General features: G+C 37.1%; 1 protein-coding gene across 1 annotated transcript in view; it reads left to right on the top strand.

Moving 5' to 3' along the window:
• The window catches only part of Trpgamma (Transient receptor potential cation channel gamma), a 1,057,337-nt gene that overhangs the window by 984,383 nt on the left and 46,080 nt on the right, over window positions 1–26,874 (top strand). Inside the window, exon 16 of the mRNA XM_067147636.2 lies at window positions 11,206–11,247. Coding sequence (XP_067003737.1) covers window positions 11,206–11,247 — 42 coding nt within the window. The remainder of the gene's footprint in view (window positions 1–11,205; window positions 11,248–26,874) is intronic.

The following is a 26,874-nucleotide window of genomic DNA, read 5'->3' as shown; positions in this document are numbered from 1 at the left end:
CAGCCCTCTTCACTCAGCCCATTCTGGAACTCCTTGTCGGCATGACATCAGAATGGAGTGATGTATATTATTTTTTTCCTTTCTCTTCTTTTTCCTTCATCCCCATAATGCTTGTCGCTATTGCCTTTACTGTGTTCCAGGCAAACGGGCTCTCTAACATAATCTGAACCAGATTCCCTGGCATGAGTCGTCGGCCAAGTTGTTGGCAGGCTTTCCTTCGTTCTTCTTCCCATCGAACACAGTAGAAAAAAGTGTGTTCTACTGTATCCCTTTCAGAACAGTACCAACAACCATCTCCCTGCGTCTTTCCCATCTTCATGGCGTATACGCTGAATCTTCCATGTCCTGTCAGGATCTGCGACAGATAGTAATCTACCTGCCGATGTCTACATTTAAGCCAGTCTCCTATGTCAGGTATTAGCTTTTTTGTCCATTGGCCCACATCGGTTGTGCCATCCCATCAGTCTTGCCAGTCTAGTAAGAGTTGGTTCCTCAAGGCTTTCTTTTCTTCAGCAGATATAGTCGCACCCCTTTCATGCCAAAGTTTTCTCTCTACAACAAGGAGGTCAATGGGAAAACTGGCAGCTACAACTTGTAAAGCTGCTGTCGAAACAGTTCGATATGCACAGGTAACTCTGAGCAGCATTTTCCTCTGTACTCTTTCCATAGCTCTTCGGTGAATCTTCCTCCTGAGTGCATTGTGCCAGATAGGTGCAGCATAAAGTAAAATGGAATATACTGCAGAGCACATAATCTGTCTCTTAACTGTTCTTGGTCCCCTGATGTTAGGTATAAGTCTGGCTAATGCCGATGCCGCCTTCTCTGCCTTTTGGGTTACTGCCTTCACATGTGCACCAAATGTGCAGTTCCTGTCAATAAGAACCCCAAGGTATCGTGCAGACTTCCCTAGGATAATCACTGTATCATTTAATAAGAAACGGACATTTTCCCAATTCCTGGAATCTTTCAAAATTACAGCCTCAGTCTAATGTGGAGCCAATCTCAATTTATTATTTACCATCCAAAGGTTAACTCGTCTCAGTGATTCATTTACTCGGAAGGTCAGTTCTTCTACATTCTCTGCTATTACCACTATTGCAAGGTCATCTGCATAACCAATAGATGTTGTCCCTTTTGTCAGCTGCAGGCATAAGACACCATCACATTGAATGTTCCACAAGGTGGGTCCTAGTACAGATCCCTGTGGAACGCCAGCACTCATTTCAAGGTCTTCTAGATCATGAAGTCGTATTCTTCATCCTTTGAAGTACTTAACGATTATTTGTTGTAGATACCGAGAAATGTTCATCCGATGATATAGATGTTGATTCCATTTGTCCTGAATGAGTAAATTTATAATACCAATATAAATGGTCCGTTATTGGACATTATAAATTTTCCAGCTAACTCATTCTTGGTTGCCAGCGTTTCGCCCTCGTGTGCTAGGGTGGGCTCATCAGTTGGTACCTAGCACACCTACCAATACGCTGGCTAGTGCATACCGTGGAGGCCACTGCGTAGGCTAACTGGAGCCACCGGCAGTGCCAATGCACTAAGAGACTTTGTCTCATCACTAAAAATTGATGCCTGCTTGGCCATCAGATGATATAGATGTTGATTCCATTTGTCCTGAATGAGTAAATTTATAATACCAATATAAATGGTCCGTTATTGGACATTATAAATTTTCCAGCTAACTCATTCTTGGTTGCCAGTGTTTCGCCCTCGTGTGCTAGGGTGGGCGAAACGCTGGCAACCAAGAATGAGTTAGCTGGAAAATTTATAATGTCCAATAACGGACCATTTATATTGGTATTATAAATGTTCATCCTACGAAGTTCTCTCAAAATAATGCTCCAAGAAGCAGTGTTAAAAGCATTTTTGACATCTAGCATTATCAAGGCAGCCCATTTCTCACTGCTTTCTGCCTGTATTTGAATCACCCTCTCAATAACTTGGGTTGTGGTTCTACCCTTTCTAAATCCAAACTGGTTCGAAGAAAGTCCTCCCTGTTGTTCAAGTTCTTTCTCCAGTCTAGTTTTAATCAATCCTTCGTAAAGTTTGCTCAAGGTGTTTAATAAGCAAAGTGGCCTGTACGCTGATGGATCTAATGATAGTTTCCCTGCCTTCAATAACAGCACTAGCTTGGCTACTTTCCACTCATCGGGGAATTCAAGCTTTTTTAATTAATCATTGAAAACTGATAAGATCCAACCAGGTGCTACCTCAACTACATACTTGATGGCTTCTGGTGAGATTCCATCTACACCTGGTGCCTTACCAGTCTTCATATTGCGTGCTACCTCTTGTAACTCAACCACAGTAAATGGTTCTGCAACACAAAAATCTGATTCCGTTTCAAGTCTGTCATTAGTACAAGGGAACAACTCCATTACTATAGCTTTCCTTCTATCAGCTGGGAACTGAACTGGTACCCTGTTGATTATTCGACTGGTCACTATCTTATATCCCGCCCCCCAGATATCATTGTCTTAGATCTTTGCATAGCTTTTGCCAGAGATTTCTCTTAGAATCCTTTATTAGCTTCATTAGTTGCCTCTTTGATGCCTTACAGTCAGCTTCTAATTGTATTAAGTTGACCTGGCTGATTTTTTTCCTAGATCTTGTAAGAATTCGTCTTTTGCGATTGCAGTCTTTCCTTTGCATGTCTATTTCATTTTTCCACCAGTAAGGGACTCGTGTTTTGTAGTAGTAGTAGTAGTAGTAGTAGTAGTAGTAGTAGTAGTAGTAGTAGTAGTAGTAGTAGTAGTAGTAGTAGTAGTAGTAGTAGTAGTAGTAGTAGTAGTAGTAGTAGTAGTAGTAGTAGTAGTAGTAGTAGTAGTAGTAGTAGTAGTAGTAGTAGTAGTAGTAGTAGTAGTAGTAGTAGTAGTAGTAGTAGTAGTAGTAGTAGTAGTAGTAGTAGTAGTAGTAGTAGTAGTAGTAGTAGTAGTAGTAGTAGTAGTAGTAGTAGTAGTAGTAGTAGTAGTAGTAGTAGTAGTAGTACCTGGTCTAGAATTATCATTTAGGCCTATTCCAAATTATAGCACCACAATTCACTAACTAACTCAGAATTCAACCCTGAAAAGAGCTGTTTCTTAAGAAAAGCTTCTTCCTCTTCACTTTTATTAAATTCTATATTCATTTTATTCCAAATTAGCAGTGAAGAGAGGGTTTTTCCTCTGGCTTGAAGGAAAAATTTGCCTCCAAGTCAGATAGATTTTTCTGCCACCAGTGTAGTGAATTGAGATTTTTCAACTCATCAGGTACACCTAGCAAACAGATTAGTAAAAGGGCATAGCTTCTGCCCTGGGACTCTCCACTATTCGCCCCCCCCCCCCACCACCACCACCACCACCAGCGAAAGAAAAAAAAGTGTTCACGGATCACAGCTGTCTGCGCGGTCATTCCAGCTCTGGAGCTTTGGACTGTTAGATTAGCAGCGTAGTACTGTTTGTTAAAAGTGAGAAAATGTGTTTTTCATTTGATTAAGTATTTCATATGAAAGCATTGCTTTTAATCGTGCCATTCCTACTGTCGTAATTGTATTGACCTATGTTCATTTCACTTGGGAAAACCACTAAGACAGTCTTTCTGAGGACGTAAAAAAATCAGGTGGAGAGTGGGTGTCTGCCATTATAATGAAAATTCTCCAACCTGATTATGACTGTTGGTAGGCAAGCGGGCCTACCATTACAATGAAAATTCCCTAACCCAGTCTTCATATGAGAAAAGACGTCACATTTCTATGGTAATGTTAAGAGCTATGCAATTTAATACAATCTTGCTCACAACTTGTACACTACCTAACCTAGAATTCTGTATAAAATGTAGAATTCCGTAGCGAAGCATGGGTACATCAGCTAGTTGTAGCATATAAAATTATGCCTTTGCTGGTGAGACCAAGTGATTGTAGTGCACTATTTCTTCTGGTATGGGCTAGATCAACTTTGTTACTTTCAAGGACCTGTCTTGGTCTCATCCTTGGCTTTGATGATATGAATGTGACAAGAGGTATGAGCAATGCTAGTAATGCCATTCCTTATGCAGCCAGTCCCTATTATGAATGATGTGACAATGTTGCTCAAAGAGTTGAGTGGTGCACGCATTTCAGTGTGCTTGGCAGGCTGATATGTAATAGCAACTTTTGGCTTGGTGAGGAAAGCAGGAAACTACTGCACTCCTCATTTTCCTAGTATCCTCTTCAGTGAAACAAATGAGTGAGCATAGACAAATGAAAGTGAGGGAAAGAAAAGCTCAGTTCTGACATTGTTAGAATGACTCTGATGAAGGAACTATCCATACGGTCATTAACAATAAAATTTTACAAAGAGGATGGGGAGACCATAAAATAGATATTTACAAACATTTAGCTGCAATTTTGAACTGGAAGGTATCAAAATCTTGATACAAAATCCATGTGACAACACAGCTACCAGACAACCCTTGCATCTTACTGGCTCGCTCAACGCACAACAGAGTGGAGTTGCAGTTGTGCTGGAGAGAGGGAGAACAAACTGGCGCCAAGGTCACTTTATTGTTAGGGAATGAATGTGAAATATAAATGAGATATGTTAATTGCATGATAAAAACACAAATATTTTTGGCACCATGCACAATGAATACCAGTATCCATTTTAAGGTCTCATTGTTCTTCACAGTTTTCCTTACTTGTTTGAAGGTAATATTTTGTAGGCACTTTGAATATGGGAGGTCTCTCTATTGTGTAATTAGTTGCTAACCCCAAATATTTATCCATACCCTTGAAACATAGGGAAGAAAATTGAAAATAAATGAATGATTGCATTTTCATTATGCTGTTTTTCTGATAGACATCAAACTGAAAGTCTTCACAAGCCAGCACAATGTTTGTTAAACAGTGATACAAAGCCTTCCATTGCTGGATGGAAAACTTATCCAAGCGCTGAATTTCCCTTTAGTGCCTGGAGGAATCTGGAGAATTTCTATACTGTTGCCTGGAGGAATGTCATCAAGACAGCTTTTAACACTATAAGTAGTCCAGGCATCTAACAAACACTTCTCTTCCGCAAATGGGAAGGAGGATTCCTTAAACCAATATTTTTCCCCTTTTTTTCTGATTTTGTGGCTGTTACAATTATAATTCTGACATGAAACATTTCTTTGGAAACTCTCAGACCAAAATTTCCAGTTGCCTCCTGTAGTACAAGGAATAATTTTGGGAAAAGGGTACCAGCCTTACTAATGTAGGCATAATTGTGTGTGAACGGGTGAGTGCACTAACTGATTGAGAAACTGTTCTATATGTTTCTCACTAATGAACGATAGTGTTCTTTTCGCTTTCATTTTGTGCACAAAACTACTCTGATTTACACTGTATATTGAAGAAGGGGTGTAGTCTAAAAATTGCATTGTAGCTGCGTACACAAATTTCTTTGCAACTTAATTTTTTCCTGATTTTTCTACTTTTTCTTCCATACTTTTTCTTGTGATGATGCAACCTACTAGTAGATGTGCTAAAATTAGTTTGCTCCACTGAAATCTCTCTTGAAATTTCCAAGATCCACAGTCACAGGTCTTCATTGTATACATTCCACTTCAGCCTTCTTGCTTCTGCAAAGTGAAAAAATAATTTTGTATGCATCAATTTCCTGTGTTCAATGGGACTTGCTGATGTAGATTCTAATTGGTTCTTCAACCTGTTCAGTTGTTGTAGTGATGTCACCTTCTGTCAACTTTTGTGAATAGTCGTTAATGAAAGCGGCTTCTATAAATTTACAGCTTTCCTCGTGTATGCAAGGTCTACAGTTTGTTTCACTTCTTCTGTGGACTGGAAGCATAGTTTAAACTAGTATATTTGTTAGGTGACTGAGGGGTCTCTTCACTGGATTGGCGGAAATCAGACTTGGGGTTCAAACTCGGATCTGTAACACCTCTCATACCTGGTAATGGTGTGCTGCCTTCTCTTTCAATTAATGCAGATGAGGTGTTGCCACTTTCACTGTAACTGTTTCTCTCCAGACATGACTCTAAGACAATGCTGGCACCCATAGGATGATTTTCAATTAGTTCGATCACATGTCGACCCATCTCCCTTTCTTCCAAAGTTATTTCACAGGAAGATGAGAAACCTTTTCCACAGAAATAATGTAATTCATACTCCAGAATATTATCTGGATTCATGACTGCTCTCTCAAAGGAACATGTGTTAACTGCCTGGCACAGAAAGCTTAAGGTAATGCGCTCACTTCAGCTGGTCAACAGGGCTGTCCACGTCGAGCTACTGCTAATGCATGCAATTATATTACAAAATGTTGTATCAATTTCAGGACCTTACAGCTTGAAATGCCAGCTAAATTTTTGTACATTGCTTTCTTATGGAACCCCCATCCTCTCTGCAAAATTTTATTGTCAATTTTGATGTGACAGTATGAATAGTTCCCTTGTGAGAGCTAAACTGAGAGATGGGAAAGGCATTCTGCAATAGAATGTGCCATTCACTTTCTTGAAATATTGAAGAACATCATCTTATGGCAAATCAGATCCATTGGGCCTTTTCCGGAGACTCTCAAAATCGATGAATAACATACAGCATTGCTACCAACAAGAGTAAGTTGAGAGTGAACAGTATGATATAGTGGCACTCACAAGCCAATGCACAGCCATTATATTGTTTGATAGAGAAACAATATTAATAACATGGCAATAATAGGCAGATGCTAGCAGGAGTGTAATATTTCCCTCATTTTTTTTAACAACTTATTGTAAATGTGCTGTACTTTTTATAAATTGCTGTGCTAATATATAGGTGCATTGTCTGATCGAAAAAATACTGTAGTTCAAAAACACAAACCATTCTTAGTTCAATCAGTCACTACTGATCTGCATTTAGGGCAGTCGCCCAGGTGGCAGATTCCCTATCTGTTGTTTCCCTAACCTTTTCTTAAATGATTGCAAAGAAATTGGAAACTCCCCTTTCTACAAATGAATATTTGCCCTAATTTGTCCTCTTGAATTCCAAATTTATCTTCATATTGTGCTCTTTCCTACTTTTAAAGACACCACTCAAGCTTATTCGTCTACTAATGTCATTCCACACCATCCTTTCTCCCAAGTCTTCCCAGCCCAAACTTGTCAAGATTTTTGTAATACTACTCTTTTGTTGGAAATCACCCAGAACAAATCGAGCTGCTTTTCTTTAGATTTTTTCCAGTTCTTGAATCAAGTAATCCTGGTGAGGGTCCCATACACTGGAACCATACTCTATTTGGGGTCTTTCCAGAGACTTACATGCCCTCGCTTTTACATCCTTACTACAACCCCTAAATACCCTCATAACCATGTACAAATATCTGTACCCCTTACTTACAATTCCATTTAGGCCAATGTGATTACCCCAATGAAGATCCTTCCTTATATTAACAGCTAGGTACTTACAATGATCCCCAAACGGAACTTTCACCCCATTAACATAGTAATTAAAACTGAGAGGACTTTTCCTATTTGTGAAACTCACAACATGACTTTTAACCCTGTTTATCATCATACCATTGCTAACTATCATCCACATTAAGCCTTATCTCTGATTCTCTGAGAGACCGAGCTCGATAGCTGCAGTCGCTTAAGTGCGGCCAGTATCCAGTAATCGGGAGATAGTGGGTTCGAGCCCCACTGTCGGCAGCCCTGAAGATGGTTTTCCGTGGTTTCCCATTTTCACACCAGGCAAATGCCGGGGCTGTACCTTAATTAAGGCCACGGCCGCTTCCTTCCACTTCCTAGGCCTTTCCTATCCCATCGTCGCCATAAGACATATGTGTCGGTGCGACGTAAAGCAAATAGCAAAAGATTCTCTGAGATCTAGTTTCTAGAAATATAGCCACCTATTCAGTCACTCTTTTGTCTAGTACAATTGCATTCACTTTTGCCAGTAGTTTCCCCATGATGTACCCTATCAAATGCCGTAGATAGGTCAATCGTGATTCTTAACGTTTTCACTCCTGTGGACTGCTATCTCAGTCAGGAGAGAGTCTTGCTAGGTCGTCGGTGGACTGTGTGGAAGCGATGACACATGTTTGGTAGACTGCTGTAGTAGTCATTCATTTTTCAGCTTTTCTGTGCTTCACTACAGCAGATTGCTGAAGATCTTCAATCTTCAAGATATCTAGCAGTTATCTTGTGAGTCTGTAATTACTAGTAGAATAACCAGATGTCAGGGGCAAGGGTTCGAGAGACCTTCATGCTCATCACTTGCCGCCCAGTTGTGCTGTTCACTGCCAAACTATTAACACCTCTAGTTCCAAAGTATTCTGGTACTATATTCCATAATGTAGGAGAAATTGTATACTGTGGAAGAAGCTACATGTTAGTCCTCATACCAGAGGATGAAGAGAGGAAGGATTTAACTCCATGAGTGCCATATCCAAAGCTACAGATCTAAAAGGAAGATGAGAAGCTTTGCATGAAAGAAAATACTCAAATAATTGCAATGATATTTGACCAAACTGTACAGTTAAAAATAAATAGTCAACTTTTGAGCCTTAGCAACATGAACAAATGCAAACAAGAAAGCAGAGAGCTGAAAGTATCCCATACAGATAGCAGGGAGAGTTGTTCCATTCTCTCGTGCCCTCAAAGCCACAATTCTGCTCCCGCTTCACCAACGTGGAAAGGTTAAAATCATATTCATCTATGTCTACATCTATACGAATAATGTACCATCATCTATGAACCCTCCTATTATTAATTTTCCAATACCTTTTTTTCATAAATTTTAGCTTCCCTCATATATTCAATCTTTTGTGAACTCACCTAGCTTTTACTTTATACAGCATATTTAATGCTTTTAACAGCTATTCATTTCTGCAAACAGCTAACATAGGCTCAAACATAAATAATAATAATAATAATAATAATAATAATAATAATAATAATAATAATAATAATAATAATAATAATAATCCTGTGGCTTCAGCTACCATGGGCAGCCATTTTAATTTGATGCCAATAAAGCTGCCTGCATGTTAATTTTGATATTCAGATATACTCTTGGACAATCTATGGCTGAGTTTTAATTAATTTTGTTGGGTAAACACCAAATGTGTCACTAGAGATCATTTACACTCCAACATTGTATGACAAGGAATGTCGAATGGACTTTCACTCTTTGCCATTTATTTATACAGGATTGACTAAATATTTTTTTTTCATTTTGCCACTTAGTGGAAATCAAGCCATGAATAGTCAGTCAAAAATAAAAAGAAAGAAAGAAAAGAATGAATGAATACAGGGTATTGTATATTCCTTGCATTTAATATTTTATCAGACATAATTTTAATTACTGTATTATCAAAATATAAATCACCTTCCATACACATACAAACCTTGTGAATACCCATGACGAACATTATTTCTATAGGTTCAGTTTTGTTTCTGAGTAAAGTTAACCTACGAGCAACTTATATAATACCATGAACTTATCTGGCTTCTTTTTTAGTGACTGTACATATCATACCACATTTCAATTCTATCCCACATAAATGTTCTTTTTATGAGCAAACTTAGTAACTACAATTTGAAAATTTGTTTAAATCATCTAAAACATCTATCAGCTTACTATTTCTTTAGAGGGAACTGAATGCATGGACATTATATTCCTTTGCATTTATGTAGTGTGAAGGAATTTATATTTTGCAAAGACTTAGTTCTGCTTCCTCAGAAGTGAACATTCAACATAATAAAACACAATTAAATACTGTATGTTGAATAGTAATAAAAAAATTATCAGAGAAATATACCATCTTAGCAAAGAAAAGTTAACAACAAATGTAATTCTTTGACAATATTAATCAAAATATATTGATAATCATCATTTCCATGTAACCATGGGCATCCAGAAGGAGAAGTAGGGTGGGGTCATTGCCCTTTCCCCACAGGAAATTTTCCTTGATTCAGAAATCTGTATAGTAAGTGACTATAACAAACTGTTAATGTGGAGTGAAGGCTAAGTTTCCACATATTGTAGCTAGTGTTGTTTGTAAAGTAACAGTAAGTTAGTTTTTATCTTTCAGTCTACTGCTCAATCCTGTCTACCTGCTACCTCTTGGGCTAAAAAACGTTAAAAGGATAATCTTTTTAACAACTATTTTTCCATGTGGACTTGTATTTGTCAGTAGATGGCATACTTAGTTCAAAGGGATTTTAAAGGCGACAAAACCATAACGTGGGCTTTTTCGTTCCCCACCCGACCCAAGAAAATTCCTGTGGATGCCCATGTATGTAACCAGAGCAAAATAGTCTTTCAAAATCACAATTCTGATAAATATTTTGATTTGTTTTCATATTTTATTTCCAGCAAAAGTAAAAAATCCAGGTGTATTGAAATTAATAGCTATTTCTGTATCAACAATGAGACACCTGGCTATTTCTGAATATATGGGTTCTCTTATATGGCACGTTATAAACAGTAATCCTTCATGGGAATTAAGTTTCCTAAGTATGTATGGAATAGAGTATTGGCATCAGTAGGAAAGAGTATCAGAATTAAACTGAATAACTGTGAGTAATCCAGCAAAGAAACTAAGTTATAAATCAAGAGAAATGTTTGCATAATATTGACTTATTACTTGAACTATTAATATTTTAATCAGTTCAGGTATAATTAGATTTTATTTCTTCAGAAGGTTGAGCAATAGATGATGAGAGTAAAAATAAGTGCAAAAACATTATAAGGAAAATTTATATCAATATTTTTAAAGTTAGTATGAAGTTTGAATATAAGGAACTTGGCAGAATTCTCCATCATGTTATAACTTTTAAGCTGCAATATTAAGTTTATAAATTGAGTTTATTGGTAACTTTATTTTACATTTTATCATCAGCTGGGAACCAGATTTCAATAATTCTGTTTGCGTGAAATTGGTTTTGCTCATACAAAATCCTGACCTAATAATTTCAACTCTCTCACTTGAAGTAGAAACGTGTTCATTCTATGTATCTCTCCAGTGTGATTCAAAATAATAAATCATTATTAAATCTGCTTTCATTTGTCAAAGTGCAGATTGATAATATAAATTATATTATTATTTCAAATTATTTTAATAAATGGTTTCATGCAAGCAGGAAACTGCCTTCATTATCAGTTTATTTCTTTATTATGTTTGTCTTTTGGTCAAAACTGATCATATACTCTTTGCTTGTTGCAAATGCTCTTTTCCCTTTATTTCCTTTTAGCGGAAGGTGAAACAAGCAAGTGAGAGGGACTTCCGTTATCAGGTAAATTCAATTGCTTGAAAATGTTCCTTGGTGTCTGAATGTAAGGTGCTTTCATAATACACTCTGGTATGTGATAAGCACTATCCTCTAATTTTTGTGTTTCTAGCATGTGGACGTTTGAAAATTTTTGAATCACCATCTCACCTTTTTTGGTACCGTACCATACAAGAGTTATTTTTGAAGCAACGTAAAACTGCAGTAGAATGACAAACAAAAAAAAATAGTAGAAATTGTGCTATTGTTTCAGAGCACAGTCCTTGGTGACATGTTGCCAAGTTTATCATTTTAATATGGCATTATCCCAAATGTATCCAGGGTTGTGAAAGCCTATAAAACATCCTTAATATTATTGGAGTTTTCAAACCATAATTGCTCATTTTAATGCTTCTGAAGTAGAGCTCTGCTGATCTTACTTGTCATGGCTATTTTGATGGTAGCCTCTGGAAGAATGGAGATCCTTTGTTGCATGACAGAGACTTTTATGTCATCCTTCGTTGCAATTTTCTTTAGGAACCATAAATTCATCTGGTGAGAGAGATGAACCTTCTAAGAGTTCTATTCATGAATCTTTCATTCAAGAATTTTACTATAAATATATCTACTCAAACTGAAACCATTATTTTTCTCTTCCTACCATCATCAGTCTTTCATATAATCTTCTTTATATAGTACTTTTGTAGTATATCCTTCTTCATATTTTTCAATGCCTTTCTGCATTCATTGGCTCTTATGCTCCACACGGACTCATCACTATTTCCAAGTACTATACTCCTTGGTATTCATTTTGTATCCTTTCCATTGAGGCATCTACATTATCTTACTCATTCAAGAAGAAAGATATAACATGGTTCTTTTTATTAATATCCCAACATAACAAAGTCTCTCTCACCATCTGTTTGCACATGATTATTGCTTTCTATTTGATTGCCATATTTTTAAAATTTACAATAATCCAGAACTGTTGAAATCCTTTATGTATTTGCATGATGGGTTTGATGGCCAAATGCATGCTAATAAAATCCTTCTTCTAGGATTTTGTTTCATAGTGTTGTCTGCAACATTTCAACTTCTACTCTTCCCCTGTACGTTGTCTATTCTTACTTGTAATTGCATATTTTACAGATTTCTAATGATGAGTTTCATTTTTACTGATAAATTATTCAACAACTAGTTTACACCTGCAAGGCTGCATTAGTATTTTGTATGTCAAGAGACAGTTTCATTGGACATTTTGTTACCAAAGTTTGAATGGCTGAGGTGGGGAAAAGGGTGCCTCATTCAAAGAACTATAATATGTTGCACCTTTTGTATAGAAGTATCAAAAATGGTGCCTAGCCAAGGTGGTAAAGCAATGCTTGGTTCACCTGGAAGGATGTGGGTTTGATTCTGTATCATAATATGTAATATTCAAGATTTTCAACCTATCAAAACTAGTGCAAGATTTAGAAGACACTAGAAAATACATGGAATTCATTTTTTATTAATAACAGAATATACTAGAAAGTGCCTAGGAAACAAAATATTCCCTGTCAGGAAATTCTATACCATAAATGAGTACCAGGTTAACTACTGGAAAGGCAGTCAAGTATATAGCTAACTACTTTATTCTACTTAGTGCCAAGGTAACAGATAGTGGAAGACTCTACCTTCCACTGCTTCAGGAGCTAAAGTGATACATGACAAACTTTCAAATAAAATTTCTATATCCCTGATGGACTATGACCTACCAAGTGACTACTTTTCAGTCCTAAGGTCTGCAGATTGCAACATGATGCATGGTCAGTGTAACAAATCCTCTCGGCTGTTATTCTTTGCTTTTCGACATGGGCTGATATTTTACTTTACAAAGGTGAAAAATGAGAGTATCCTCCTAATTCAATACAATAAATATTCCGTCATTAGACGGAGTAAACAAATTCAAACATGTTTCGGCTCGTTTGAGCCATCTTCAGTGAAAAATGAGGGGAGATTTGAAATAATTTACATAATATAAGTTGAAAAAATGCTAAAAAACATAATGAAGGAGCAAATGAAAAAACAAACAAAAGAGAGCCTAGATGGAAACAAAATTAGCACAAATATACAATATTTACATCAATATGTGGAGCAAAAAAAAACTCACTGCGACAAAATTCAGTGAAAAGGTGTTAATTTAAAATAATAATTGAAACTAAAAACTGTGTTAACCTAAGAAAACAAAGGAATGAAAAAACAAATGATGCAGATGGAAATGAACAATAGTAGCACATGGTGAGTTTACAAAATATTGTTTAGTAACAATAACAAACAGGTTGAAATCACTGTTGAAAATCATCCTTGTAGAAACCCATCACATTAAATTGGTCAGGAGGGGAGCGGGAGCAAACATTTTTGAGAAACCAAGCCTGATATGATGTGCAGGCGAAAAGCCTGTGACAAGGAAAAAATACCAATGAAATTTAAAGCTTTAGAAACAACAGCATTCTCAAAATCTTCTCAATCTAGCAGTCCCTTTCTTGATTATTGTTTCATAATGTTGGCTGGTGTCTTACCTTATTATAAAGGGTTGGAAGGGCCATGATATAAAATTGAGAAGCTGTGTTAGGTAGAAGACAGATGCATAGTAAACTGTAAGTGATCTAGTGGAAACCGTCAATGAAGCTCTAATCTGTAATGGAAAAATGAGGTTGTGTGAGAAACATGGGGTGATAAGTAAAAAGTGTAGAATGGGTGTGAAGAAAGCTTAAACTTACGGTGTTTAGCAGGTGGTTGTCCTCTCAAAGTAACGGTCTCGTTCGCGTGATTGAGTCTATTGTTGGTTCGACTGTGTTTGCTAGGATGGAAAGAGCGGAGGGGGAAGGGGTGGTCGAGGGCTGGTGTGAGGAGGGGGCAGTGGTGGTGAGTTGGAGGTGGGGTTTGTTTGTGTTTGTGTTTGTTGAGAGGACAACCACCTGCTAAACACCGTAAGTTTAAGCTTTCTTCACACCCATTCTACACTTTTTACTTATCACCCCATGTTTCTCACACAACCTCATTTTTCCATTACATATTAGAGCTTCATTGACGGTTTCCACTAGATCACTTGCAGTTTACTATGCATCTGTCTTCTACCTAACACAGCTTCTCAATTTTATATCGCGGCCCTTCCGACCCTTTATAATAAGGCAAGACACCAGCCAACATTATGAAACAATAATCAAGAAAGGGACCGCTAGATTGAGAAGATTTTGAGAATGCTGTTGTTTCTAAAGCTTTAAATTTCATTGGTGTTTTTTCCTTGTCACAGGCTTTTCGCCTGCACGTCATATCAGGCTTGGTTTCTCAAAAATGTTTGCTCCCGCTCCCCTCCTGACCAATTTAATGTGATGGGTTTCTACAAGGATGATTTTCAACAGTGATTTCAACCTGTTTGTTATTGTTACTAAACAATATTTTGTAAACTCACCATGTGCTACTATTGTTCATTTCCATCTGCATCATTTGTTTTTTCATTCCTTTGTTTTCTTAGGTTAACACAGTTTTTAGTTTCAATTATTATTTTAAATTAACACCTTTTCACTGAATTTTGTCACAGTGAGTTGTTTTTTGCTCCGCATATTGATGTAAATATTGTATATTTGTGCTAATTTTGTTTCCATCTAGGCTCTCTTTAGTTTGTTTTTTCATTTGCTCCTTCATTATGTTTTTTAGCATTTTTTCAACTTATATTGTGTAAATTATTTCAAATCTCCTCTCATTTTTCACTGAAGATGGCTCAAACGAGCCGAAAATGTTTGAATTTGTTTACTCCATCTAATGATGGAATATTTATTGTATTGAATTAGGAGGATACTCCTATTTTTCACCTTTGTAAAGTGAAAACTGTCAATATGGAATGATTCTAATATCTTGTAATGGGCTGAATATCTCACTATCATATAGCTGGTTGATTGTTCACATCAGTGGTAGTTTCTGACCTGGTTGCAGGTTTACACAATCATCATTTTCTATATTCTAAAAGAATTATTAATTAGAGATTTCAAGTTATTCTTTCTGAGCAGTGATTTGTTCATTTAAAGTTCTCTGCATCAACATCCATATATATATTGGTGTCTGTTCGGTTCAGCAGAATGTGCATGGTGCATATTTGCTTTGCAACCAAATGTTAGACTGCATTTTCCACTCATTCCTCAAGTGTATGCATCTCACTAGCTTCTCACTACCGGCGTCATAAAGTTTTGTGGGGAGAAACTGGTACTCTGTTCACTGGCAATCCTTGTGGGTAGAAGTCAGGTGTGTCTAGTTTTGCTGCTATAATTTAATGGTGACTCAAGTAGGGCATTTCCACAATGAATTTAGTACATTTACTGAAAAAACTTTCAGTAGAATAGAAGCCAGATATTAAAAATTTAGGATGTCCATCACCAGCAATTAACATAGAGAAGGCTGTACAAAGTAAAAACAGGCAGCTTACAAATATTTTCAATTCATCTCCTTATAATTGGATTTCCAGCTGTGAAAGGAAAATTCATTGGTACTGTTTTCCAAGCTTGTTATTTGGTGGGGAGAATAAATGGACCAAGACAGGAATGACAGTAAAGCAGTATGTAATTATTTATTGGATTTAAATTTTGTATATGATTTTCATAACAGATCTTGTAGACAGTTGTTTTATGCATGATTTTATTGTAAAGAGAAACTTCCTTCAATTTTCAGAATTAAACATTTGCACTTATACATTTAAAATCACTTATAAATTATACCACGAGCCACCACTGGTTCTCATGTAGACTGAGTGGACCTCAAACCAGCCCTCATATCCAGGTAAATCAAACCCAGGGGCTCCACCTAAATGACAGGCTTGCCACCCCTAGACTACTGAAAAAGCATACTTATATCAGATATTAAAAGAAGTATACTTACTACATAAGATACATGTTACACAATACAAAGCTATTTCATATTTTTACATATGAAATTTGATAGATATCTAAAGATGTACAGTATGCAGCCAGGAAGAGATGGTAAGTGCTTGTACATCACACCTGGGAAACTGGAATTGGAAAATGATGATGATCATAATCATCCCATTCTAGAAAACCAAGAATAACAGCCAAGAAGATTCATCATGCTGACCACACCACACCACATAATCTGCAGGCCTTCAGGCTGAGCAGCAGTTGCTTGGTAGGCCATGGCCCTTTGGAGCTGTTGCAGCATGGGGTTGGTTTGTTTGTTTGACCATGATGTTGAAGATGGTGATGATGATGATGATGATGATGATGATGATGATCTGAAGTAGCACAAAAATAAATGTAATACTGTAGGTGAAATTTACTTAAACATTAATTTTGTAGTTGTAAATAAATGCAAACCTTCACTCTTGCTATATTCTTGATACACAAGCTATTAAGTTTGGAAGAACCATTGAAACAAGCTTATAAGATCTTTTTCTCTTTTACAAAAATTTTATTCCTTCTCAAGATCACAATTCAATTCTCAAGGTTGCTTTAGTAAAATTATTTTTGCATTATTACTATACCATATGTTTCACTTCACTCTTTCTGTGCTTCTGGTTCTGAAAGAATAAATAAAGTAGCTGCTATATATTTAAAATTCATAACTAAATTACTCAAGAGAATTGAAGGATCACATTTATAAATGCCCGCAATTTTCCACAGAAAAGTAATTAGCAGTTAAAACCTAAACATTTTTATTTGAGGGCAGTGGACAAAGCTCTTCTTACCTTAAAACATTAAAGTACTAATACTGCAGAAAACAAAGTGAAATATTTTGCATACTGATTTATCCAGAGTAGCTCTCAGTCAAGCTTTAGAGGTCTAGTACCACCATAGAGATGAAAACAATTATCTCACAAGCTTGCAGAGATTACACTGATGTATGTGCTCCTATTCTTTAATCAGGATGTATGTGAGATTCTGGAGTATCCACAATGCAGTGGAACATTTCTGAATACCAGTACCTCTGTCAAATATATCAGTCATGTGATCAATGAGATTTAAGTTATGAGTTAACCTTGACCAGTCTCCTACCTGAATTTTATAATCATGCAAGAAGTTCCTGGTTAAACATATGATTTATGACTTGGTACTGTCAAGAGGATTAATTCAGAACACACACCATTAGCAATTGACGCTTCATGCTCTGTCAAAATGGAATTGATGTAGTCTGTGGCAGTGAGGCACTCTGGGACAATCAAAGGTGTCTTTTCAGCTGTCATACCACACCATCTATCTATGTCAACTTGAAACTATCTTCTAACTGTTCCTCGGGGTTGACCCACATTGCAACCCTTGACTTTTAATACAGCTCAGGCTCTGCTGAGGACTGTCTTAACAGGCATTGGAATGTCTCTTAGCTGAAGGAATAGCAGACCATTCTTCCTGCAGTGCTGTAACAAGCCTAAATAAAGATGGTAGATCATTGGGATATGAAGCAAAATCACAGTTATAATTCATCCCAGAGGTGTAAGATAGGATTGAGGTTGGAGCTCTGGGCTGGCCAGTCCATTTCCATTCATTGTCTACAAGCCAGCCCTATGGTGACGACCAAACATCATACCAGGAGGCCCCAGATTTGATTGCTGGCCAGATCAGGGATATTTACCTGCATCTAAAGGCTGGTTCAAGATCCACTCAGCCTATGCGAGAATATCTCACAGTAAGGTAGCGGCCCTATTATAGAAAGCCAAGAAAAACAGCTGAAAAGTTTAATATTGTGCAGTACACATGTCACCTTGTAATCTGTAGGTCTTTGGGCTAAGCAGCAGTCATTTGGTATTCCAAGACCCATGCCATGGAATTAAATAAAACTTTATTGCTGATAAATCACTCGTGAACACCTTACTTTATGGCTGAGAGCATTATAATGCTGAAACACATGGCGATTATTACCGAACTGGTCCTCTAACATTGTCAAAATGCAGCTGATCAAATTGTCTGCTGTTAGCATACTCTGTAGTATTATAAGGGGACCAATCCCCTTCTATAAGAAGCACCCCCAGACCGTCACCCCACCTGTGCCAGATTTCACTGTGGGTGCTACACAAGCTGGCACGTATCATTTGCATGGTATTTCATGGTATTTGCCATACCTAAACCCTCCCATCTGTCACATCCCATAGCATGATTTGTTACTCAAAATCAGATGTCTCCTATCACCATCAATCATCAATCACCACTATACTGCATTTAGTGCTGTCACCCAGTAGATTACCTAGTCTTATTGTAAATGATTTCAAAGAACTTGGAAATTTATCGAACATCTGCCTTGGTAAATTATGCCAGTCCCTTATTTCTTTTCCTATAAATGAATGTGTGCCCAAATTTGTGCTCTTTTGTCCTCTTCAGTTCCAAATTTATCTCCATCTCCATCGATCCTACTTTTAAAAACTCTCTTTAAGCTTATTAGTGTATTAATGTCATTCTTTGCCATCTCTCCACTGATAGCCCAGAACATACCACTTAGTTGAGTAGCTCGTCTCTCACTCTTCCAAGTCTTCCCAGCCCAACAAAATTTTTGTAACACTATTTTGTCAGAAATCACCCAGAACAGATAGTGCTGCTTTTATTTAGATCTTTTCTAGTTCTCCAATGAACTAATCCTGGTGAGAGTCCTGTACACTGGAACAATACTCTAATATTGGGGTCTTACCAATGACTCCTTCATATCCTTATAACAACCCCAAAATACCCTCATAACCATATTAAGAAATCTGTAACCTTTATTTACAATCTTGTAAGTGTGATTACCCCAGTGAAGATCTTTCCTTTTATTAAAGCATAGGTGTACTTACAGTGATCCCAATTATGTAATTCCACTGCATCAACATAGTAATTAAAATTTCTGAAAGGATCTTTCCTCTTTGTGAAACTTGCAACCCGACTTTCCCCCTGTTAGACATATACAGTATCATTGTCTGCTGTCCATTTCACAAGTTTAGGTTTTTTTGAAGTCACTCACAATCCTGTACTTTATTTATTACTGTATACTGTATAATGTCATCTACAGAAAGCCTTAGGCTATCTGTGATTCCAGTTCTTTACTCTATCACTGTCAGCAGCCCTGAAGATGGTTTACCGTGGTTTCCCACTTTTCACCTAATTCTGTTAAATCTGTTTTATAGAAATTTAGGCACCCATTCAATCATTTTTTGTCTAGTTCATTAGCCCTCATTGTTGTCTATTATTATTATTATTATTATTATTATTATTATTATTATTATTATTATTATTATTATTATTATTTCAGCCATCTATGGGCTGCAGTTATGCAACTTCCATTGCTTTCTCCAGTTCTTTCTCCTTCCTCTTTTGCCAGTATTCCTTCATGCGTTGGCTTGCTTGTGCTCGCTCTTCTGCCAAGAATACTCTATTCTTCCTTGTTTTCTCATCAATTAGGTCCTTCACCTCTGCAACTCTCTGTCTGAAGATTTTTCTGTTTGTTATATATTCTGCCATGATCTCACATTTTTCTGAATCTCGGTGGACTTCTTTTTTTTTTTTTTGCTAGGGGCTTTACGTCGCACCGACACAGATAGGTCTTATGGCGACGATGGGATAGGAAAGGCATAGGAGTTGGAAGGAAGCGGCCGTGGCCTTAATTAAGGTACAGCCCCAGCATTTGCCTGGTGTGAAAATGGGAAACCACGGAAAGGACTTCTTTTACCCATGGGACTTGTGTTTTCCCTTTCTCTTGAAAGGTGAGGATCCTGTTGGAGAGTTTCTCTGATCCCATCTTTTTAATGTCTGTAGAATGTCAATCTCCTCTTTTTCATTGTGGTGGTGATGTTTTCAAATTGTTGGTATAGTTCATGGTTTGGTCTCATGTGAAACATGAACATATCTGATGATTTTCTGGATCCAAGAATCTTTCTAAGGAACCTCTTTTCTTTCTCTTCCAAATCTGAGAGTTCCTTTGTGGCTATTGTCTCAGCTGCATATAAACTTTTAGCTTTGACTATTGTGCTGTAGTGCTTGAATTTGGCCTGGTAGGAGAGTGACTTAGATTTGTAGGTGTTTTAACATAATCTAAATGCAGTTTCCACCTTTCTTGTATGTTCTTGAATTGCTGCTTTTTCATTCATGCTAGGAGTCAAAATCTCTCATAGGTACTTAAATTTTGTAGCTCTTTTGATGTCACCATAGTTGGTTCTCATTGTTCAGGTTGGGTCAGTGGTATTCATGTCCGTGTACTCCATCTTCTCAAAGATATTTGCAACCTTGTTTTGTCTGCTGTTTCTTTGAGGACTTCAATCTGCTTAGTTGCAATTTGCAAGTTCTCTGCAAAAAAGACTATATCCTCTGCAAAAGGGAGGAATTCAAATTTAAGCCCAGTTCTCTTGTGACCTAATCTAATTCCATTTGGAAAGTTGAACTTGCTCATTTCTTTTCATCATTCACTGATATATTTCTCTAAAACACAGTTGAACAAAATTGGAGCGAGGCCATCTCCTTGTTTCAAACCTGTTTTGATTTCAAAGGGCTCTGACAGTTCTTCTAAAAAATTTACCTGCGATTGTGTGTTTTTTAGTGTTTGATGAATCAGGGTTTTAGTTTTATTGTCTTCTCCTCCCAAGGCAGCTACTCCTCGACCTGGACAAATCCTTATATCTATTATTATTATTATTATTATTATTATTATTATTATTATTATTATTATTATTATTATTATTATTATTATTATTATTATTATTATTATTATTATTATTATTATTATTATTATTATTATTATTATTATCATAATCATCATCATCATCATTGTATGGCATCAGCCAACTGGCTGTCTACTAATCAATTTTGAAGTTCCATTTTACTCTGGGCCTACTAGATGGCAGGGAAAACAGAATCCTTGGGCATCTATGGCTGAGTTTTAATTAATTTTGTCAGGTTAACACCAAATGTGTCATGAAAGGTCTTCTAGATGCCAACATCATAAAAAATGGAATGTCCAATGGACATTTGTTTCCACCCTTCATAAATCTGAATATCTCTGCTGGGTTTGAACCCTTTGTCTTGGGATCCAGAGGCCAACACTCTATCATTGTTTCACAGAGCCAGCTACTTCCTCTACCTGGACAAATCCTTACATCTAAATATCTTGGCATGCTGCTGAATAAATACTTCTACCTTCTGTAAATCCTCTCATATAAGTTACACTCTTCTTGTTCATTAATGATTCCTGGAATGTCCTTCATAAAATCTGTTTCTGCCTTAAAGTACATGTGAATAGCCTTCCATTTTTTACTGAAATTCATATGACTGCCATGATTATGCTTCTTCAAACACCTCCCTTAGTAAATTGGTCCAATACCATATTTCTCTTCTTATAAACAAATATTTACCGTAATTTGTCCTTTCAGATTCCATCTTTATCTTCATATTATGAACCATCCTACCATATATTATTGTATGGTCTCAGTTAACATTTGCAAGCAGTTTAATTTGATGCCATCTGGCTGCTTGCTCATCTACTTCAACATTCCGTTTTACTGTAGGCCTACTAGATGGCATTGTAAACCAAATTTCTCTTGGCCATCTATGGCTGAGTTTTGATTTATTTTCTTAGGTAAACGCTGAATGTGTTACGAGAGATTTTTTACATGCCACCACTGTACAGTATGGAGTGTTGAATGGATTTTTTTCTGCCCTTCAAAAATCCAACTACCTCTGCCGAGTTTGAATCCTCTATCTTGATATCCAGAAGCCAGCACTCTACCACTGATCCACAGAGGGAGCTATCTCTCACAGGTCAGAACATACCGCTGAGTCAAGCACCTTGTCTCCTTACTCCCAAGTCTTCCCAGCCCTATGTCATCATCATCATTGGAGCTTGACAGCCCTTTGTCAGCCTTGGCCTTTCTCAGAAATGTCTGCCAATTTTTCCTGTTCAGTATCATGCTCCTCCAGTTCTTAACCACTTAACATAAAATCCCAAAATTTTATACTGTATATACTCAGGAATATTGCTTAAGGATCGGTACCTAATTTAAAAGCCTGAATATACTTGTTTCTTGTTGTTTCTTAATATTTCTGCCAGATGTTCATGAAATTGTTCCTTTAGGTTCTTATTTTTGCTAATAGATGTCTATGACTAAAGTGTAGTAGATGCCTGTGATTCAGCCAGCTCGTTTTTGCAGCTTTTCATTATTCATGGCTACCTAAGTGTATCTAATTGTTACGTGGAAATGGAGAGTGACGAAGAGTTCAACATTGAGATTAGTGAGTCTGATAGTTCTGAGGAAGTTTGTGAGGACAGTTCAAGGGATGAAAGTAATTGCTCAAGTCCATCTGATTGTGATATTGCACATGCCAGACAGTGGTGTGAAATTGATACTTCTTTAACACTACCACTTGTCCCACCACATTTCCCTTTCAAGGCTAATACTGAATAAATTTCCAGCCATGTACCGAGGATGTTATGCTCTATATTAGTCAGTTCATTGATGATGATTTTATAGATATTTTGGTGACCAAGACTAACGGGTACGCAAGACAGACTAATGCCCCGGAATGGAAGGACACAATAATTGACAAGATGTATATTTTTATCATGCTAAAATGTCCGACTCGTTGGCTGAATGGTCAGCGTACTGGCCTTCGGTTCAGAGGGTCTTGAGTTTGATTCCTGGCGGGGTCAGGGATTTTAACCTTCATTGGTTAATTCCAATGGCCCAGGGGCTAGGTGTTTGTGCTGTCTCCAACATCCCAGCAACTCACACACCACATATAACACTATCCTCCACCACAATAACACACAGTCACCTACACATGGCAGATGCCGTCCACCCTCATCAGAGGGTCTGCCTTACAAGGGCTGCACTCGGCTAGAAATAGCCACACAAAATTTAAAAAATAAAAATCTAACTTTACTGCATAGCATTGTAAAGGAACCTACACATCAAATGTACTGGTCCTAGACACTGATATTAGCTACACTAATTTTTCAACAATTTCTGCCTTTCCAGAGATGTGTGAATTTGAAGAGGTACCTACACTTTTCAGACAATAGTACATATGTAGCCTAAAATAATCCACAACCTAAACTAAATAAAATAGGACCTATCCTGAATCACATGTTTACTATAGAACTATGTGTACCCCAGAAAAGGATGTGATAATCGACAAAAGCTTTCTGTAATATAAAGGGTAGTTGGATTGGGTCCAATATCTGCCTCTCAAGAGAGCCAGATTTGGTATCAAAACATTCATGCTATGTGAGTCAGCTACATGTTTGGTCCCTTATCACATACACAGGCAAAGGCTCTAAATTTGATGATGACTTCAAATATCCATCCATTTCATCACAGTTTGTTATGACACTGAATAAACCCCTGACGAATAAGGAATTCTGTCTAACTGTGGATAACTATAACAGTTCTCCCCAAATGGCTGACATTCTGATTACCAATCGCACATATATGTTTTGCACTGTACATCTCAATAGAGCAGATAAGCTTCCAACTTCCTGGAACAAGAAACTCAAGAAGGGGAAGACTGCAGTATTCCAGCAAAGTAAACTGACTGCAATAAAGTAGAAAGACAAGAGAGATATCTCCATCCTATCTGCTATCAATAATTCAGAAAGGGAAGGATGTGGAGGGCAGAAGAAAGAAGTTGAGAAACCAAAAGCTGTGTTTGCATATAACTAAACAAAGGGGGTGTTGATAAAATAGATCAACATAATGCTACTAATCAATTGTCATGGAAGAGAGGAAAGACGTTTTATAGGGAGATATTTATTTCATTTCTTGGAACTTGCACTTAGGAGTGCTTTTGTCCTCTTCAAAAAATATGGAGGAAAGAAGAATGCTCTTGACTTTCTTGTGGCTCCCATTGAGAAAACGACTGCACAGCATCACAGGGAGGAATTTCCTCCAAAAGCAGCAGGTCATCCATCAGCCAAAAGCAAACCCAAAGTGACTTACTGGCCAATATTTTCCTTGATTCCTTCAATTGATAAGGAGTAAAACCCAACGAGGATGTGTGGCAATGTGTGTGATGCCAGAAGGAAGAAGATAATCCAGATATAAGTATAAGGAGTGCAGTGTAGCATTGTACGTTGATCTTTCGTTTAGGACATTTCATACAGCCACAAACATATAAACAATGTCTTTCTTGTACAATATTGAGTGTCATGATATCTTACTTGTCAGCTGTTGAGACCTGAAATGTCTTGTCTCTATGAGTTAAAGAAGAACCCATAAACAATATCACAAGTATACTCAGGACTTATATTTCATTCTTAAGATCATACAATTTACTTTCATTGTTGCCACTGTCACTGTGCTTCAAAAAAATATTTAACAATTAAAAATTAGATAAAAATGGATCATAATGTAGTAAATAATCAGTATGTTAAGAGGTCAACTCTCATGATCCTGATATCCTAGCACACACATTCTTCCCACCATAGTTTTAGTCTTCCAATTTACCGGGATACTTCTGGCAACATAATAAATATTTTCTTCATCACTTTATTATGAAGTACATCTCCAGCCCACTCTAGCCAAATGATCTTCATGACTTTAACAATATTGAGTTCATTAAATAGACTATTAATCTCATGGTTGTCTTCTCCATACTCCATTTTTTCATACTGGCACAGACATACACCTCAAAATTCTTCTCTTGAAGATACTAAGCTGTTTCATCAGATTTTGACAGAGGCCACTTTTCAAAGCCATATGTTAGTATAGACATTGCTAAGACCTCATAGATTGTTATTTTCATTCTCCTCTTCAGTAATCAATCAATCAGTCAGTCACAATCAATCACTACTGATCTATATTTAGGGCAGTCACCCAGGTAGCAAGTTCCCTATCTGTTGTTTTCCTAGCCTTTTCTTAAATGATTTCAAAAAAATTGGAAATTTATTGAACATCTCCCTTGGTAAGTTATTCCAATCTCTAACTCCCCTTCTTATAAACAAATATTTGCCCCAATTTGTCCTCTTGTATTCCAACTTTATCTTCATATTGTGATCTTTCCTACTTTTAAAGACACCACTCAAACTTATTTGTTTAATAAAGTCATTCCATGCCATCTCTCCACTGACAGCTCTCGAAATATACCACTTAAAACTAAGAAACATTGATTGGGTGGACCAAAACCTAACATTGTTTCTTAGTTTTAACTATGGGCGCTCGCAAGATCTTTTCCGGGGGAAGGAGGGGGGTGGGCATTAACAATTTTCTTGAATATAAAAACTAATATAACGTCAGCAACATTAAATTGTTTACAGAAATTTCTGGTTATAACAGATGCTAGATGACTGTCAGTAAGTTCAGTTTTTGAAATAATCTGGTATGATATTAAACAATTGAACAAAACCTTTTTAGAATTCCACGATAAAGTTCATAAATTGTACTTACCACTTAGTCAAGCAACTCGTCTCCTTTCCCCCAACTTTTCCCACCCCAACCTTTGCAACATTTTTTTAATCCTACTCTTTTGTTGCAAATCACCCAGAATAAATTGAAATGCTGTTATTTGGATTTTTCCTAGTTCTTGAATCAAGCAATCCTGCTGAGGGTCCCATACACTGGAACCATACTCTATTTAGGGTCTTACCGGAGACTTATATGCCCTTTCTTTACATCCTTACTACAATCTCTAAACACCCTCATAACCATGTCCATAGATATATACTGTGGAAAAGAGAGAAAAAAAAAGAAGCCAAATGAACATAGACGGAGAACGGTTAGAGAATGTAGAACAGTTTACATGTCTGGGTAGCATTATTAATGGAAGTAATGAAATCAACCCAGAAATTAATAACAGACTAAGTAAAGGTACACCGGGCGAGTTGGCCGTGCACGTAGAGGCGCGCGGCTGTGAGCTTGCATCCGGGAGATAGTAGGTTTGAATCCCACTATCGGCAGCCCTGAAAATGGTTTTCCATGGTTTCCCATTTTCACACCAGGAAAATGCTGGGGCTGTACCTTAATTAAGGCCACGGCCGCTTCCTTCCAACTCCTAGGCCATTACTATCCCATCGTCGCCATAAGACCTATCTGTGTCGGCGCGACGTAAAGCCCCTAGCAAAAAAAAAGGTACAACATTTTATCATCAAGTCAGAGAGCTTTTATGAGATGAAAAAGTACCCAAGAGAATGAAATTAACATTATATAAACAGTATTTCATACCAATTGTAACATACGGACTAGAAATGCTGGTAACTAATAATAGACAAGATGGTAAGATCCAAGCAGCAGAAATGAAATTTTTAAGAACATCGGTTAAGAAGACAAGAAGAGATAGAATTCAAAATATTAAAATCAGAGAATAGCTCAATGTACAGTAGGACCATTAGTATAGAAGATACAGAAAGTAAGACTGAGATGGTTTGGACATAAAAAGAATGGAAAAGGAACGGGTAGCAAGAAGGGATTTCAAAAGAGAACTTAAGGGAAAGAGACCAGGTGAAAGACCGAGAAGAAGGTGAATGGATCAGATTTGGAAGAACATTAGAGAAACTGGATTGGATGTGGTGGAAGTAATGAAGCAGGAAAAGTGGAAGGGCAGAAAAGAGTAGAGGAGGCTTGTAAACTACACCCAGGCGACTGGAGTGGGACACTGATGATGATGATGATTATGTGATTACCCCAACGAAGATCTTTCCTTATATTAACACCTAGCTACTTATGTG

This window comes from Anabrus simplex, chromosome 5, assembly GCF_040414725.1.
Source record: "Anabrus simplex isolate iqAnaSimp1 chromosome 5, ASM4041472v1, whole genome shotgun sequence".
NCBI classification, from domain to species: Eukaryota; Metazoa; Arthropoda; class Insecta; order Orthoptera; family Tettigoniidae; genus Anabrus; species Anabrus simplex.
Note: the sequence above shows the minus strand (reverse complement) of the source record. Positions and strands in the feature narration are given on the sequence as shown.